Source organism: Impatiens glandulifera, chromosome 5 (genome assembly GCF_907164915.1).
Source record: "Impatiens glandulifera chromosome 5, dImpGla2.1, whole genome shotgun sequence".
Lineage (NCBI taxonomy): Eukaryota > Viridiplantae > Streptophyta > Magnoliopsida > Ericales > Balsaminaceae > Impatiens > Impatiens glandulifera.
This window is the reverse complement of record NC_061866.1, coordinates 12,890,785-12,908,143: the sequence shown is the minus strand read 5'-3', so window position 1 is coordinate 12,908,143 and position 17,359 is coordinate 12,890,785. Positions and strand designations below refer to the sequence as shown.

At 31.5% G+C, this 17,359-nt stretch overlaps 2 protein-coding genes across 3 annotated transcripts; one reads left to right on the top strand and one right to left on the bottom strand.

Annotated features, from left to right (window-relative positions):
- Positions 1 to 2,697: 2,697 nt before the first annotated feature.
- On the bottom strand, positions 2,698 to 7,698 carry LOC124940400 (F-box/LRR-repeat protein At4g14103-like). Of its 2 annotated transcripts, none has more exons than XM_047480914.1 (5): positions 7,596 to 7,698; positions 5,757 to 6,684; positions 5,509 to 5,661; positions 4,586 to 4,908; positions 2,698 to 3,181 (listed from the first exon to the last, which is right to left on the bottom strand). In XM_047480914.1, the coding sequence occupies exons 2-4, from the start codon at positions 6,666 to 6,668 to the stop codon at positions 4,621 to 4,623; spliced, it is 1,353 nt and encodes a 450-aa protein (XP_047336870.1). In that variant the 5' UTR covers positions 6,669 to 6,684; positions 7,596 to 7,698; the 3' UTR covers positions 2,698 to 3,181; positions 4,586 to 4,620. The 2 variants fall into 2 exon arrangements, with proteins under 2 accessions (XP_047336870.1, XP_047336871.1); XM_047480915.1 differs by lacking the exon at positions 2,698 to 3,181 and adding an exon at positions 3,213 to 3,255.
- Positions 7,699 to 8,264: 566 nt separating this feature from the next.
- Positions 8,265 to 9,826, top strand: LOC124939024 (serine/threonine-protein kinase MHK-like). The gene is made up of 6 exons (XM_047479541.1): positions 8,265 to 8,537; positions 8,699 to 8,837; positions 8,951 to 9,053; positions 9,171 to 9,223; positions 9,385 to 9,451; positions 9,682 to 9,826. The coding sequence occupies exons 1-6, from the start codon at positions 8,265 to 8,267 to the stop codon at positions 9,809 to 9,811; spliced, it is 765 nt and encodes a 254-aa protein (XP_047335497.1). The 3' UTR covers positions 9,812 to 9,826.
- The last annotated feature ends 7,533 nt before the right edge of the window (positions 9,827 to 17,359 follow it).

The window sequence follows — 17,359 nt, the reverse complement described above, 5'->3', positions numbered from 1 at the left end:
TTTTTTGACTTTTACCGTTGACATCGACTATTATAGTCGGTAACTATTTTCTCCACATTGAAGTTGTGATCAACTTTTGTAGTCGAAAACATGTAGTAAACGTGGGATGAAGAAAGATAATGAAGTTTCAAAGTTTGACGATGGTGAATGTTAAGATGTTGAAAATGATGGGATTTCAAGAATTAGTGATGATTGTGAAAATATTTAAAAAAATGACGATGGAGGACAAAAAAATATAAATATAGAAATGATTGAGAGATAGAATGAAATTTTATAATTTTAAAGAGGACAAAGGTTTAACAATGATGTCTTTATACAAACATTCATATCCCATCAATATTTTCCTCTAGATATCTCAACTATACAAGTTAGTGTTGCTTAAACTTATACAAAATTTGAATGTACTAAATATGTCAATTTTCTAAATAAATAACCATGAATAACCGACTATAAAATAGTATCCAACTAAACTAAATGCACCTGCCAATTAAAAAACAATACATTTGTAGCAATTTTCTAAAGAAAACATTGAATCCTAATAATAAGAAAATAAAAAGACATATTTGGTGTTTTGTAAATAATGTAACAATCTAAAAGTAGTAGTAGGTTTGATGCTATAATAAATGTTGTATTTTATCTAAGTAGTTGGACTATGAAAATGGAATAATATAAAAATGATGAGCATGGGCCTCTCTCGTGCAATAATTTGAATATTATAATTTTTATAAATTCCAACCAACATTTAATATGAATTTTGGTCTAGGAATTTTCATACAATAATCATGATGATAGCTACATAAAATTGTACAAGTACAATTATTATATTGGAAATAAAAACGGACATGGGCATCCTATTCAATATTTCCCAACCGCTAAAGATGTCATGGAATCGTTTGGTCAATTAAAATTGTAGGGGACCATTATCAATCAATTTAGAAAATTATATTTTCTATCGAAAGAAAGAAAGAAATAAGCACATTTTAATGTATCAAAGTATATTATAAGGAAATATGTAAATTATTTCTCTTGTATAGTTAGTATAATTAATTTACCTTTTTTTTAATTAAGAATAACTAGCTAACATTTCAAAGTCATGATTCTTCGTTTTCATTCAAAATATTTTTAGTGGGAATCAAACCGTAACTTTTTATCTTTTAAATTGACTATTTTCATTAGACCACTCATGTGTATGATTAATTTTTTCAATAAAAACTCATAACTTAGTGATAAAATTCATGTTTTAAGTATTATGAGTGAGTTTTTTTTATAAGAAATTAATTCTTATTAAATTTAAATGAGAGTTATATATATATATAAAAAAAATAATTGGTAAATAATATAAGACAACATCTATAAAAATAGATAAACAATTGATGGTCTATATATCAAATTATATAAATAATTTACAAAAATAAAATTCAATGGAAAAGATCCAATGATTATCAATTTATTAAGGGTTCTCTAAAAATAAAAATCATTTAAATTTTGAACGTAGAGCAAGCTAAACGAATCAGTGAAACGGTGTCAAAAAATCTCTACCAAATATTATAAGCGAGAATTAAAATTATCCTTAGCTAAGTAAAATGTAATGTTAAGTGAAAATTGACCATCTATATATATATAACCGAAATATTGATAAATTCATACAAAACATGGAAGAATACGTGTGAGATATTCTCCATATGAAAAATCAAATTCAATAACTCTTTATTGAAAAATTAAAAACAATTTTAGATCCGATTATTTCATTTTTTTTATTGTTAAAAAGGGGACGAATATAAACACGATAAAATATCAACAACACATTCTGAGGTTATGAGCAACAAATGATCTACCAACGATTGAGAGTATTATTTGGATTATAAAAATCCGAGATGAAAAAATCGAACAAAATACAATATTAACTCAAATTTGAGGGATAAAAACACAGTGCACTCATGTTAAAAAAAAAAAGTCATTGGAAGAAAAAAAAAACTTAACTTTCAACATTTTTTTAGAATTTATTTTCCTAGGGAGGGTGATGTTGAGTTTTCATTCTGAACTATTTTTTAACAATGTCCAATGTCATATCATTCAAGTCGCATAAGATAAGCCAACAAACCATTAGCTAAGGCAACAAAAGGTTATTAATTAAACTCATTTATAGTTTTAGACCTTTAAGTTAAAAGACAATCCTCCTATTGGGCCGAATTCAATATTTTTAATTTTATTATCTGAAAGACTTCACTAAATTATAAATAAAAACATTATTCTAAAGTAAAGTAAACTTACCAACTAAGGATAGTTGTTAAATTAGATAAAAGTAAATTATAAATAAAATTACTATACTGAATTAAAGAAAACTTACCAATTAAGGATAGTTGTTACCGTTAGGGCTGGCCCTGATATCATATATAGACAAGACAACCCAACTCAAACAAACGGTTAACAATAATTTGATGTGAGTTTGCACTAGGTGAACCATGATGTACTCTAAATTCTTGTTCATTTTAAAAGGATACAACATTTACATTTCATTTATAAATTTGAAAACCAATTTCCTAATATGCATCTAAATGTAAAGGTTCTCAATTCTATCATTCTTCGAATTTTGTACAATTCTACTTCTGCCTTTAGCATGTTTTTAGGTATTCACTTTACCTAGATTATGTAAATATATAGCAATTGAGAATTTACATGATAGCAAGAATAAAATCCAAACTGTATAATTGATTTAAAATACAACCCATTGAAAAGAGCAAAAACAAAAATCCCCAAAATTCCGAAACTCAAGAACTCAACAATGGTGAAATTGTATTCTCTATATTTGATATCCTCCTTCCCACTATGATCATAGGAGTCTACTAAAACAAACACCATGACACTTTCAATTGGACAATTATGTAATTTTCCCTTTGTGATATTTATCTTTCAAGGGCAAATTCACCATTTTCAGTTGATGAATTGTTACAGAATTGATCCTATAATTTTTAAGGAAATGATCTTCGCCGTTGAACAAGCTCCTTTTTGCGGATTCAATTTCAAATAGGGATAAAGATGCCTTTCGCAATGAGTCTTTCCTCTCAATCTTCAGATGGAACATCATGATTCATTTGGGGCTCTTCCAAATCAATGCACTATTCTCGATGATTCTAATGGTTAGCCTATAATACATTTAGCCAAGTACTCTCCTCGGCGAACACTGCAAAACATTTTTGAAACGCAATTATACCTTCCTTCAAATCTCATAGCCTCGAAAGTTTTTATTTGAACTAACTGCAATTACATGTGCATTATAGAAACACACAAAGAAGTGGATTAATCAAAGCATACTAAAAACACAAAGATGTAAATAATGTAAGAGAATCCAATTAGACATTTACCAAATGTAATCACCATTTAAAACGCATCCTTAAATACTATAAACTGGTATTTCCCAGCATATAAGGTTTTTATCATCTCATTTGTTTCCTATTTCTTTAAAGTTAAACAAAAAAATCTGGTATTATTTGAACTACACCTATAGGTTTCTCAAAAAGAGCTACTAATGCAAGAAAACTGCCCATCACATTAGTAACAGCTCCATGTCCATGATGATTAGCATCTTCAAATTATTAAAACAAACTTCTTTTATCAATAAATAGAGTAATTGAAGGCAATGCTAGAAGATACATTGAGCTGAAATGGTAGCCATTACAAAAATGTATATACCTTTGTTTAGAAACACCAATTTTATCATGTTTCTTTTGGCAATGGAATGTATCTAAATTTAATCTCACAGAGATTCAGAAATACATTGATGATTTTTTCAGCATATGGTAATCAATAAATAATTGCTTTTTGGTGATAATATACTTTTAATAATCAGAAAATATATCCTTAGTAGTTAGTACTAAACTAAATGAATTTGTGTTAAACTAATCATATTTATATGAAAATGGAATGGAGATTTTAAAATGGGACGCAAAATAGTCTCATGGTTGGGCCCAAGTGATTTTAAAATGTTAAACTAACCTATTCCTAAATACCTAATTTCTTCATATTTCTAGGATTGATCTAGCTGCCAACATCTAGCTTTCTCTTGCTCACAGTCAAAACAAAATTTCTGCTCAGTAGTCAGTACTATATGCAGTTTCAGCAATCCTTCAGCTATTTACTGCTATAATTACCGTTATGTGGTTGATAAATCTGAAGTACCAACCAAACCAGGTTCAACAAACCCTTCTTTCTTTTTTCTGCTCCTATCGTTGTTTAACTTTGTCTCTATTTTCCATTGTTTCCAATGAAAATGATAATGGCTAATTCATCATATAAAGGTGAAGAACTTGGTGGTGCAAAGAGAAATATGCCACAATTCCAGAATACCTCAGAAATGGTTGAAGGCTTCTTAATAACCAATGCATTTGGGGTATTAAGGGGTTTAGGGTACCCATTTAGAAACACTTATTGTTTTTTATTTTGATCTATTTCCAGAATACAGAAACATAAATAAATTATGAAATCTGTTGTCTTTGACTAAATGTAGTTACCTCTGTTTCTGTATCTGGGAATGAATCCAATTACATAACAAAAACAATAAGTTGTTGGGTAAGAGAGATTTACTTACTTAGCAACATTTGGCAGCTCTTCAAATTCACATATTTACACAATTGTTATGGTACAGCTTCTGGCTCTGGCTTTTGCTAGCAGTTGTAGGTGGTTTTTTATGTCATTTTGCTTTTCAAGATCCTCCACAGGTGGATATTTAGAACAAAGTATATACATATGCTCCAGAACTGCTGCATTCTTAAGCAAATAAGAAAGAAACCATATTACTTCATCAAGCCAGTAAAAGTTATTGATGTGAACTTCTTTAAGGCTAGAAACGAAACATTTTGGCACTTTTATGATATGACTATTGTCCGAAAAAGGCTGAAAGAGACTAAATCCCTGCAAAAAAAGGAAACCAAAAAAAAAGGAAGGTATCACTTCACAATTATCCAATGAAGCAAATCATGATATAAAAGAATCTTGGGCCTTGTTTGACGAATGGTTATTTGGATTTAATTCTTGTTTGATTGGGTCATTTGAGCAATCTACTGATCAGTTACATGAACAGCATACCAATCATCAACCAAAATACCAAAACACCCTCTATTTGAAATACATATATACATGTTCATTATATATTCATGTCATTTTACCCAAATAACCTCCAAATAATGCAAAGTAACATTCTTCGCAATAAACTACATTAAACAAGATTATTTGAAAATAACTACTACTCTATTTAAATAACCCAAGAACAAACAAGACCCAAATAACCGCTTATCCTATTTTCAATCACTTTATCAATCAAATCATCAACTAAAGTACCCTTACTGTATTTTTTTATAACATTTTCAAACATTAAATACAAAAAGATATTTTAGTCATCTAACCCAACTAATCCTCTTTTTCCTCGCAAGATTATTTTTTTCAAATAACTAAGATTATTTCAAAACAAACCTTATATCAAACAAGCTCTTGATAACCATGTAAACAAACTACCTCTGAGAAAACAAGCGATTCAAGGTTTGGTGCACAGTCAAGAAAGTCCATCATTGCTTGGAAAGAGAAGTCAATTGCCATACTCAAAACTAGATATGTCAAGTTCTGAAACATGGGAAGACGGTTTAAATTACTGCCTGCAAAAAATAAAGACTTGGGAGGAAAACAATGGAAATAACATAATCAGAAAATGTAGAAGCAGAAGCGGATATTTCAAAAAAGAAACTGTAACCATCTAGTAGTACTACCTTGACAGTGGCATTAGACATCTTCATAGATTTAGCACTCTTTAGGTTTCTAAGGAACCCAACTGCACGACGGTCAAATTCCTCTTGTTCGTTGCATAGACGAGGAATGTGAATAAATGTTTTCTCTAGTGAAGAAGGTACATCACATGTGCGAACTTCATTTAAGAGCAAGCCACTGTATTCTAGAAATAGTAGATTTGGGGCATCCACTGTGATCACACATCCGCCTGTTGACCCTCCAAAATATGGAAGATCTTCAATTACCAAGCTCTTCAGTGTGGGAATAGAAAATGTTGTCTTCTTCAAATACATCCATTCACATTCTAGTATAACCAAATTCTCGAGAACTGGGCAGGAAGAGAATAGATTTTGAGTTGACTCCTCGTCCACAAATATAGCAAGACTTATTTGCAAGGTTTTAAGACATGGAAATGAAATAGAATCAGGAAGGATAAGCGAACAACTCATTTCTATTTTCAGTGTTTGGAGTACTTCACTGTTAAAAACGGATCGCGGCAGCACAAGTGATGAATCAACAAAGAGGCAAATATCGAGCTCTTCAGTCTTATGCCTAGTAGCTGCAGAGATCCATGCATTTACACGTGCAGCATTGTCAGGAACCCGACAAGAGAGGCGAAACTTTTTTATGTTGAAATTATCACGGAGCAGAAGTACCCTTTCTACAAAATTCATGAAACGAATCACTTCAACCGAATAATTTGCATTGCTCGGATACAATATTGAATCATCGAAGTCAAAACTGGTCAATGAGGTCCATTGACATTTCCATTTTGAAGATAAAGCAGATGTGCTAACTGCATCCTTTGTAGGAAGAAGTGAGAGGATGTTATTTAGAATGCAGTTGGGAAGATTGCTGATTCTATCTTCATCTCCACATGTAGATTCATCCATTACCGTCTCCTTGTATCTATAGAAGGTTTTTAGAGATTAAAAGTGAAAGCTAACAATAACTACCATCCAATACATGGCAGAATAATGAGCAGAAAGATAATAGTAACTATTAATGGACAATCCAAAATCTATGATGCCAATTGACAAGAAAAAGAAATCTTAACATGAAAATGATTATATGTTCAGATAATGTTAGTGCCTACTTTTAGTTGTTTTGCTATACAAATTTGTAATCTTGAGCATGATCCCATAAAATCTATTGCTATGTTCTCAAAAAATAATCGGAATGATAAATCTTTATAGCAAATAAAACACAAAATTATAGTGATCTATAAAAGATTTTATAATACGAAACAAAACTTTTCTAGTGGGATCGTGATTCAAATTCCAAATAGGCTATCTATCTCATCCTCATCCTATATTTTGTTAGGAATTTCAAGAACTGCAGACAAACCCTTGCATTGATAGGTTTACATATTTTAACCTATAAAATTTCAGATAGGATTATCCTAAATTCATTGTTTCCGGGCTAATTAAAACCCACCCAATTAACATAAGTGTTGTAATTACTATGTTCCTTTGGCTAAAACAAATACCAAAATATGTAGGTACAGCAAAGAAATTCACTGAATTGAAAGAAACTTGAATTAACCCTTGAATAAAAGATTAATTAACTCATACTTATGATGTACACATAAAGCATACTTGCACATGTATTCATCTGTAACATTTACATGTCATTTATCAATGTTAGGGGGCTCAAGAAACCCATAAGAAGTTGTACACAGAAAATGATTCGATCTAGGTGAACAAAAATCACAACTGACAGAGAACAAATAGGAACGGATATATCTAAAAGAGAATAGGAAGCTGGATTATGGATAATTTCATGGAAACAAGAAGTAAAAATATGAAATTTTCGCTCACCTCTTGCTAAATGCGATAGGATGAGAAGATTTAGTTTACAAACTGGGCTGCCGCAGAGAAGGGCAAACCGAACGCCGCAGTAGCAGCAGCGAGGAGTTATATATAATATCCATACTCTGAGATTGGGAAATTTGAGGAAATGACCCCAAAATAAGGCCAAATAGCCGATGGTGCGGGCCCATGATTTTTATAGCGCTGGTGACCCCCAAATTTTTTAATGACCATTTTACCCATGCGTCACGCACCCTCCAGGTGCGTGACGCACCCTGAACCCTATAAAGACTTAATTTTTTTTCATTTTCGTTTCAGTTTCTCTCTCATCCGTCTTCTCCGCCGTGAAACCCTAATGGTGGCGGAGAAGATTTTCTCTTCTTTTTCAGCGATGAAGAACGAATCGAAGAGGATTTCGAACATATTCAACGGCCTATAGCTTCGAAGAACATCCAATGGAGACGAGTTTGCACAGCGCTGAGGATTTCGAACAAATTGACATTTCATTCGACCATTCCACTATATTTTGTCTTTATTTCGTTATTGTTTGTTTTGATTTCCTATTCAGTTCGTGTATATTTCATTTACAGAACGTTCCTCATTGATTCGTTGAATGCAGGTTGTTTGTTTGGTAGGATGCGTCACGTAGGATGCGTCACGCAGGGTGCGTCAAGATGGATGCGTCAAGAAGGATGCGTCATCTCGGATGCAAACTTTTACCTCTGTACAGAAGATAGATGTTATGCATCTTTACCTTTTTGCTCCTCTTATTTAAATGTCATTCCTTCCCCTCTTGTATATAGTTTCATAGTGTTACTTCTGCAGGATTATATTTCATCTCTCTTGATGTTCTTTTTGCAGTCACTTCGCAGATTGAATCATCCTAACATCATAAAGCTGAAGGAGATTGTCAGAGAGAACAATGAACTTTTCTTCGTATTTGAGTACATGGTAACATTGAAGATCTATACTAACTTCAAGTTCTTTGAGAAAATTGATTTTTTTTTCTTGTGTGATGTCTAGAATGTCATTTTAACCAAGATATCTCTAAATTCAGACCTTGATATAAATTGACCTTTTACTTATTATTTTGAATGCTGACTATGTTACAGGAGTATAATCTATATCAGATTATGCGAGACAGGCAAAATCCTTTTTCAGAGAAAGAAATTAGAGATCTCATGTATCAGGTTCTTGAAGGACTAGCTCATATGCATAAAAATGGGTATTTTCACCGTGATTTGAAACCAGGTATGGTATAAAGTGCACTCTTGCAATTCTTTTATCACTACGTCAACAAGTTGCTAGTAATTTTTCCAACTTATGAGATAATTATAACTGTTTTTTCTTATCTGATTCTACAGAGAACCTGTTGGTTACCAATCAGATTATAAAAATGGCTGACTTTGGACTGGCTCGGGAAGTATCATCAGTGCCACCCTTTACTGAGTATGTCTCCACACGCTGGTAAGTTTAAGCAATTCTATCTCAGGAGCCTTCTCTTCCTCCTTTTATGTGTAGTTCGTCTTAATATGAAGCTTCTGTCAGCATCTTTACGTTTTTTGCATTCACTCATACTTTAAGGTACCGAGCGCCCGAAGTCTTGCTGCAATCCCCATTATATACTCCATCCGTTGGTATGTTATATACAATTCTTCCTTGTTCTTCTCATGAATGGATGAATTTTTTGTATGCTTACTATTCCTGAATTTCTAAATCTTCAGCTTAGCGATTTTAATGCAGTTACAATTACGCTGTCCTTGTTGTGCTTTGAAATCTAATTGTAACTTGTTATCAGACATGTGGGCTGTTGGCGCAATACTAGCTGAACTATTCACTTTGTGTCCCATTTTCCCGGGAGAAAGGTAATCACGCGAATTTAATACTGATACATAAAGAAACATATTAAAATAGCTTCATTGTGATTGTTAGTCTTCTTAAATTTCCCCATCAAGGATTGAATTGAATATTGAAACAGTAGTTCTAAGATGCAATTTTCTGAAATTACACAAATCTATGTAAACATTTCCAAAAGTACTGAGTATGGCTTGCCAATTTTCTATTGCTTATCAATCTTTAATTTATTTAATTGCAGTGAGGCAGATCAATTGTACAAGATTTGCTGTGTTCTGGGTAAGCCAGATTGGACTACATTTCCTGAAGCAAGGAACGTTTTTCTATTAGCTAATCTTTGTTATTCTGAGGTAATATTTTTTTCCTTTTAATTTCCTCTAGCTGCTGATATCCTAAATGTTCCAGAATGTTTCCACATTATGAGCCTTCTCATAGTTAATCAGGTAGAGTGCAACTAATTATAGTTTGTATAGTAATTATTTTGTTGTCCTTTCATTTCATCAATTGACAAATTCTGATCATAATGCAGTAATGGACAGTCATGCAATCTCCCGAAGATGTCGAGAATAGATTCACTTGGTGAGCTGCTGGCTAATCTCCCGAAAATTGCTTCTCTCCCACAGTTCTTGTTCAACATTCTAGAGGATTCCAAGATGAACCAAACTAGATAACCTTAAATCTGTTGTTGGGAAATCTTGTTCTAGTAAATGAATGATTGTTAAGAGGATTCTGAAATCGACATTAATAAGTTGTGTATAGATAATAGGTCTACTGTTTCTGCTTTAGTCTTTCCTTTAAATGTACAATGAATATGTATAGTTTCAATTGTAAAAATATTAAGGGTGACAATTTAAGTTGGCAGGGTTAACGATTCTAACCTGACTCGATTTTACCTATTTCGAACCAAACTCGACTTTATTTTTTCATGCTTCCGTCCGCGAAAACTTCGAAAATTCAGTATAAATCATCAAATTTCAAATATTTATAAAGTTCTCAAACATAGGGTGACCATTATTGAGTAATGTCTGATTTACAAACCAATGTAATTACATATTTACTTACTCATCTATGTGATAATATCATGAATTCTCTACAAAGAAAAAACAATTTATAAAAGACAGTATAAAGACACATATCATCTGATCTTTGTTGATCATAAAAGAGATTGATCAGATCTAGAAACTAGGGTTCTTCGTCGTCATTTTCCTGCACCAAACTAATTAACATGTTGATCTGGCTCTGCAATCTCACGTTCTCTCTTTCTACATGAGACATTTTATTTCTCTCCTCCAACAGATGAACTTGCAGGTGTTCAACACATTTTGCATCTTCTTCCAATTGCTCATTTAACTCATCAATCTCTCTATCCTGAGTTTTCAACAGACAATGGAGAAATATGTGACAAACTATGTCATCAAATTAAAAATAGAAACTAATCAATCTACTACAATCCTAAACTACAAAATTTGGCTTTTATGGGCCACACAGCTTGGATTGACACCAGATAACTATATAGATCCAATTTGAGGAAGATTTCATAATCAAGAATAAACTAACATGCTTCAAGCCTTCAACACTCTAAAATCAGTTGTCAGTTACCCTCATTTCTTCAAAGAATAAATTGAGTATTTCAACAGGGCATTTCATCAACCCAATATATTTGAACTGTTAACACAAAAAAGAAATAACATATTCAGATGGTTTCTATTATCAATCGAGAGACACCGTAACAATGAAATGCAAATACTAACTATAAATGATTTGGGGTGCGTCACGCAGGTGCGTAACGCAGGTGCGTTACGCACTTGCGTTACGCACCTGCGTTACGCACCTGCGTGACGCACCTGCGTGACGCACCTGCGTGACGCACCTGCGTGACGCACCTGCGTGACGCACCTGCGTGACGCACCTGCGTTACGCACCTGCGTGACGCACCCGGATTTCGCCGCCGGTGACATTTACCTAATCAATCTCTAATCCCTAAACCCATACAAACAACGCGTTCAAAGAAAGAAATAAAGGAAGAAGTAAGCATACCAGTAGCAGAAAGAGACATCTCCTTCGTTGGGATTCCGCCGTCTTCGTTGGGATTCCTTTCGTCGGTGGTTGTCCTTTTTAGAGAGAAGGAGGAGAAAAGGAAGTGAAGAAAGAGAAGAAGAAAGAAAGAAATGAAAAGAAAGAGAGAAACTGTAATTTTTTTTATTATATAGTAAGGGCATTGTGGACTTTTCACAATGCCCTCGGATGCGTCACGCAACTGGAGGGTGCGTGACGCAATAGGGGTATTTTCGGCAGAAAATATTTTGGGGGTCACCAGCGCTATAAAAAACATGGGCCCGCACCAAACATAATTTGACCCCTCTTTAGGGTCATTTCCTCAAATTCCCCCTGAGATTAATAGAGTTATTAGATTTCAATTTTACATTTTATACGTAGGTTTTATTCCATTCGTATTAAATTCAAACTAAATTTATTAATCTTTAAATTATTAAATTCTCACTAAATTTATTAATCTTTAAATTATTAAATTGAGAATGATTCGGAATGATTTGGATAATCGAAACTAAAAAATATTTATATATATCAACTTAAAATTAGTCAAAACAATTTTTTTTAATTTTTATTATTTTAAAAAAAAAATCAATTTTTTTTATTATTATTAAATTTGAATCTGAAAAAAATAAAATAATAATAATAATAAATAAAATAATAAATATCATTGTCAAAGTAATAATAAGTAAAATATATATTATATTGAGATGAAATTTAATTTAAAGAAAAATAAATTAAAAAATATATTTTTATTTATATAGTTTGGATAATTTGAATAATCTTAATCCAATCTGATTTAATTCAATCCGAACTCAATTCGATCCGATCTCAATTCAATCCGAAATTTTCAATCCGAATTAGTATTTATGATTCGGATTGGATTTCGGATTAATACACCCCATGTTCACCCTAGTCCAAATCTATATATATAAATAATGTTTAATTTGAATTTGTTTGGTTTGTCGGGGAAAAACTGATGTTAATTTGATATATAGGGAAATTTAGGGAAATGGCCCTTAAAAAGGCCTTAAATGCGAAAAGTGTCAGCGCATTATTTTTAATGCGCTGGTGACACTTTTATTTTTTAGGACGAAAATGCCCCAGTAGCGTGACGCAATTTTTTATTTTTTTATTTTTCAAAAAAAATTAATTATGAATTTTTTTTGGAAGAAAATGTCTCAGTTGTGTCACGCAATCGCGAGACGAAAAAAAAATAAAAAAAATTCATCTCACGATTCCGGTTGTGTCACGCAACCTCCGACATGGGCAAAATCGTCCAAAAACAGTAAAAAGGATCACCAACGTTTTTTTTAAAAGCGTTGCATTTTCCGCATTTAAGGCCTTTTTGAGGGTCATTTCCTCAAATTTCTCTGATATATATATGAGAATAAATGAATATTTGGGTCGGGTCGTGGGTTACACGCACCATAAACTTGAAACGGTTAAAAATAAAATAAAAAATAATATGTTTCGAACTTACAACCAACCAACTTAATAAAAATAAGTAAAACTCTTTAAACAACTCAGCTAATAAGATTTTATATTTTAAATTCTACATAAAATTTGAAAAAAATGTGACATTCATAACAATATAATATATATATATATAATGCTTAATTTGAATTGTTTGGTTTGTCGGATCGAGAGCTGGTTAATTTGGATATATACGTATGTGTTCGAACTTGTAACCTAACAAAATAAGTACAATCATTTAACCGACTAAACTAATAAGACTTTATATTTTAAATTCAACACTAAATTTGATGAAGGTGAAATATTCTTAACAATATAATTTCAACTTTTTTACTAACTAATTTATATATATATATATAATAATGCTTAATTTGAATTTGTTTGGTTTGTCGGGTCTATAGTTATGATTAATTTGGATATACATGTGAGAGTAAATTGATATTTGGGTCGGATCATTAGTTGACCCACCCATAAACTTGAAACCATTAAAAATAAAATTAAAAATGTTATATGTATGTTTCAAATTTGCAACCTAACAAAATAAGTAAAACTCTTTAACCAAATGTGATTAGGGTATGGCTTTCCGATGTATATTAAAAATATGATAGTTATTAAAAATATGAATCAAATATTTGATTGACCAAAGTGTGAGGTCACGAGGTTAAATGTCGATTGAGATTGATGGTTTATTTTCCTAGGGATAAAAGACGTGTGAATGTGTGATTGAGATGTGGTTTGCCAAGGGATAAGAGGTGGGTAACAAGAATCGCAATGTCACAAAATTAGAGGTCAATTGAGATTGGTGGTTGGTTTGCTGAAGGATAAGAGACGTGTAAAATTATGACTGAGGTTGGTGGTTAGTTTTATAAGGAATAACAGACGTTTGAAAATGTGATTGAGTCGGATTGTGGATTGACCCGCCCATAAACTTGAAACGATTAAAATTAAAATAAAAAAATACTATATGTATGTTTCGAACTTACAGCCTAACAAAATAAGTACAACCCTTTAACCAAATGTGATTAGGGTGTAATTTTCCGAGGGATAATAAGTCAGTGACAAATGATAGTGGTTAAAAATATGAATCAAATATTTGATTGACCAAATTATGAGGTCACGAAGTTAAATGTCGATTGAGATTGATGGTTTATTTTCCTAGGGATAAAAGACGTGTGAATGTGTGATTGAGATATGGTTTGCCAATGGATAAGAGGTGGGTAACAAAGAATCACGATGTCACAAAATTAGAGGTCGATTGAAATTGATGGTTGATTTGTTGAAGGATAAGAGACGTGTTAAATTGTGATTGAGGTTGATTGTTGGTTTTATAAGGAATAACATACGTTTGAAAATGTGATTGAGATTGGTGGTTAGTTTACCGAGGGATAAGAGACGTGTATAATTATGATAAAAAGACATATAAAAAAAGGTGATTCACAAAATGTCGACTAATTAACTAATCGGTAATAAATATTAAATACAAATATATATACACACAAAATTATAAAATTATTTTAACAATCTCAAATGGTCTAATAGTTAAAGTGTTCACATTTTATGTTTAAGACTAGGGTTCAAATCCCCAAAACTGTAAATTTAAAAGTGAGTATTATAAATATTTGAGAGATCGATGTTAAAGAATGCATTCTTGAGTATAGTATATGGTGGCACAACTTTTAAACAATGGATAAGAGACATGTGAAAGTGTGAGTCAGATTTATTGGTTGGCTTGACGATCATTTGAAAGTGTGAGGTCATTAGATGAAGGTTGTTTGTCAGCCGAGGGGATAAAGATGCATATGAAAAAATATGAGTCACAAGATTATGGTTAAATGGGGGTTAATTGTTGGTTTGACGAGGTATAAGAGGTGTGTGATCAATTGGTATTAGTTGTTGATTTATTGAAGTGAGGGTAAATAAGGTCATCTAAGATTGATGTGTTATTTGTCAAAGGGGTAAAAGACATATGATGGGATAAATAGACATATGAAAAAGTATGAGTCACAAAATGAGGGTCAATTGAGGAATTAGTGGTTGGTTTGACTAGGGATAAAAATTGCGTGATCGATGGAATATGTTGTTGATTGTTGAAGTGAGGGTAAAATATGTCGATTATGATTGGTAGGTGGTTTATTGAGGGGATAAAGAGGTTTTCTGATCAAAAGTGTGAGTCACAAGAGGTTGACTAAGATTTGATGGGTGGTTTGTCGAGTGAAAAGAGGTGTGTGAAAATGTGTGAGGTCACGAGATGAAATGCCGATTACAAATTAGATATTATTGGTTAAAAAAATATGAATGAGATGTTGTTTGACCGAAGTGGTCAATTGGGGGATTGGTTGTTAAAGTGGGGGTAAAAGAAGTCGCGATAAAAGTAAATATGATGAGTTGCGGAGTAGAGATTTTTGGTTGATTTGTCGGGATAATAAATCAATAATAAAAGAAAATACCAACGATTAAAAATATATAAATGATATATTGATTGACCAGAGTATAATGTATGTGTGGTCACGAGATTAGAGGTCGAAATTATGATTGGTGAGTGATTTATCTAGGGGATAAAAATACATATGAAAAAGTGTGATTCACAAGATGAGAGATCGATTGGGGAGATTGATGTTTGGTTTGACAAAGAATAAGAGGTGTATGAAAGTGTGTGTAAGGTCATGAGATGAGATGGGATGTCGATTTAAGATTTGGTGGTTGGTTTGCCGGAAGTAAAAAATAATTTAAGAGGTTAGTAACAAATGAGATATTAGTGGTTAAAAATATATGAATGAGATGTTGATTGACCAAAATATAAAAGTGTGTGAGGTCACAAGATTAGGGGTCAGTTGTAATTGGTGAGTTATTTGTCGATGGGACAAATAGACATGAAAAAGTGTGAGTCACAAAACTAAAGGTTGATTGAGGGATTTGTGTTGGTTTGACGATGATAAGAGGTGTGTAAAAGTGTGTGAGATCACGAGATGAGATGTCGATTGAGAGATTTGGTGGTTGTTTACTAAAGTGGGGGTAAAAAAAGAGGTTGCGGTAATATAAAAGTGGATGTTAATAAATGATATATAATGGTACAAATATATGAGATGTTGTTTAATCGAATTGTAAAAGTGTGTGAGATCATGAGATTAAAAGTTTATTAGGATTTGTGGGTGATTTTTTGAGTGGATAAAGAAGAATATGAAAAAATGTGAATCACAATATAAAAGGTCAATTGGCGGTGAAAGAGGTTGCGATAAAGGTTAAAATTATGAGATGAGATGTGAGATTTGTGGGGATAAGAGACCGATAATAAAGGAGATAGCGGTGGTTAAAATAATATGAAAGAAATTTTGATTGAACAGAATGTGAAAATGCGTGAGCTCACAATACTAGAGGTCGATTGAGATTGGTGGTTGATTTGTTGAGTATGATAAGAGTCATGTGAAAAATGTGAGGTCATAATATTAGAGGTCGATTGAGATTGATGATTGATTTGACTAGAGATAATAAGTGTGTGAAAGTGTCTAAGGTCACAATATGAGATGTGAATTGTGTGATTGGTGGTTGGTTTGTCGAAATGGTGATAAAAAAGATAACTTAATTTTGATTTCTTATGAATACCCTTAACTATCATAAAATATTGTGTCAAACAAATAAACAAATATTTTAATAGTATAGATATTATATATTAAATTTATTTTTATTATATTTTTTTAAATATAAGAATAAGAGTATAATTCAATATGAGGAATAATAGTGAGATGAAATTTGAGGGAGGGAATAGAGGAGGGAATAAGGGAGGAAATGATATGTCATCACTAGTTAGAAAAATGATAAAATGTGAGTAGAGAGAGAAGAGAGAGAAATTTTGTTATTTTTTTTATTAATTAAATTGCACCACATCATTTCTTTCCTCAAATTCCCAATCCTTTCTCATTCAATATATACTATTTTTTTATAATTTAAATTCAATTTTACTCTCACTCTATTTATTTATTTTATTTTTATTTTTATTTTTATTTTTATTTTTTATTTTTTTTTGAAAAAAAACTAATTTAGTTGTAAAATTACTTATTATCAAAAGTTCTTTTAAACGTAATTATTATCAAAATTTTAATTATAAATAAAGTGATTTTGTTTTTAAAATTTATTAATTAAATATTATATCTTTTATCTTTCTTTCCCTTTTTTTATTAATTAATTTTAGTTAAGATTAATATATATATATATATATATATATATATATATAAATAAATAATTTAAGGAGAGAATCGATAAAAGGAATTTGAGAGGAATGACTTTAGTAATTTGTTGAAAAAATAACGCATTTTTTCTCTCTTCTCCATACACACCCTTTATCATAATTTATAAACAATGATACTTCCTATCTCAAATTCCTTTATCTATTACTCATC

Bases quoted from the DNA above. Each gene is read 5' to 3' on its own strand.
- LOC124940400 (XM_047480914.1), bottom strand. From the start codon at position 6,668: ATGGATGAATCTACATGTGGAGATGAAGATAGAATCAGCAATCTTCCC. The intron at 5,662-5,756 runs GTAGTACTACTA...TTTCCTCCCAAG, and splicing joins TGTCTAATGCCACTGTCAAG to TCTTTATTTTTTGCAGGCAG. The intron at 4,909-5,508 runs GTAGTTTGTTTA...CTTTTTTTGCAG, and splicing joins AATCGCTTGTTTTCTCAGAG to GGATTTAGTCTCTTTCAGCC.
- LOC124939024 (XM_047479541.1), top strand. From the start codon at position 8,265: ATGCGTCAAGAAGGATGCGTCATCTCGGATGCAAACTTTTACCTCTGT. The intron at 8,538-8,698 runs GTAACATTGAAG...ACTATGTTACAG, and splicing joins TCTTCGTATTTGAGTACATG to GAGTATAATCTATATCAGAT. The intron at 8,838-8,950 runs GTATGGTATAAA...CTGATTCTACAG, and splicing joins TCACCGTGATTTGAAACCAG to AGAACCTGTTGGTTACCAAT.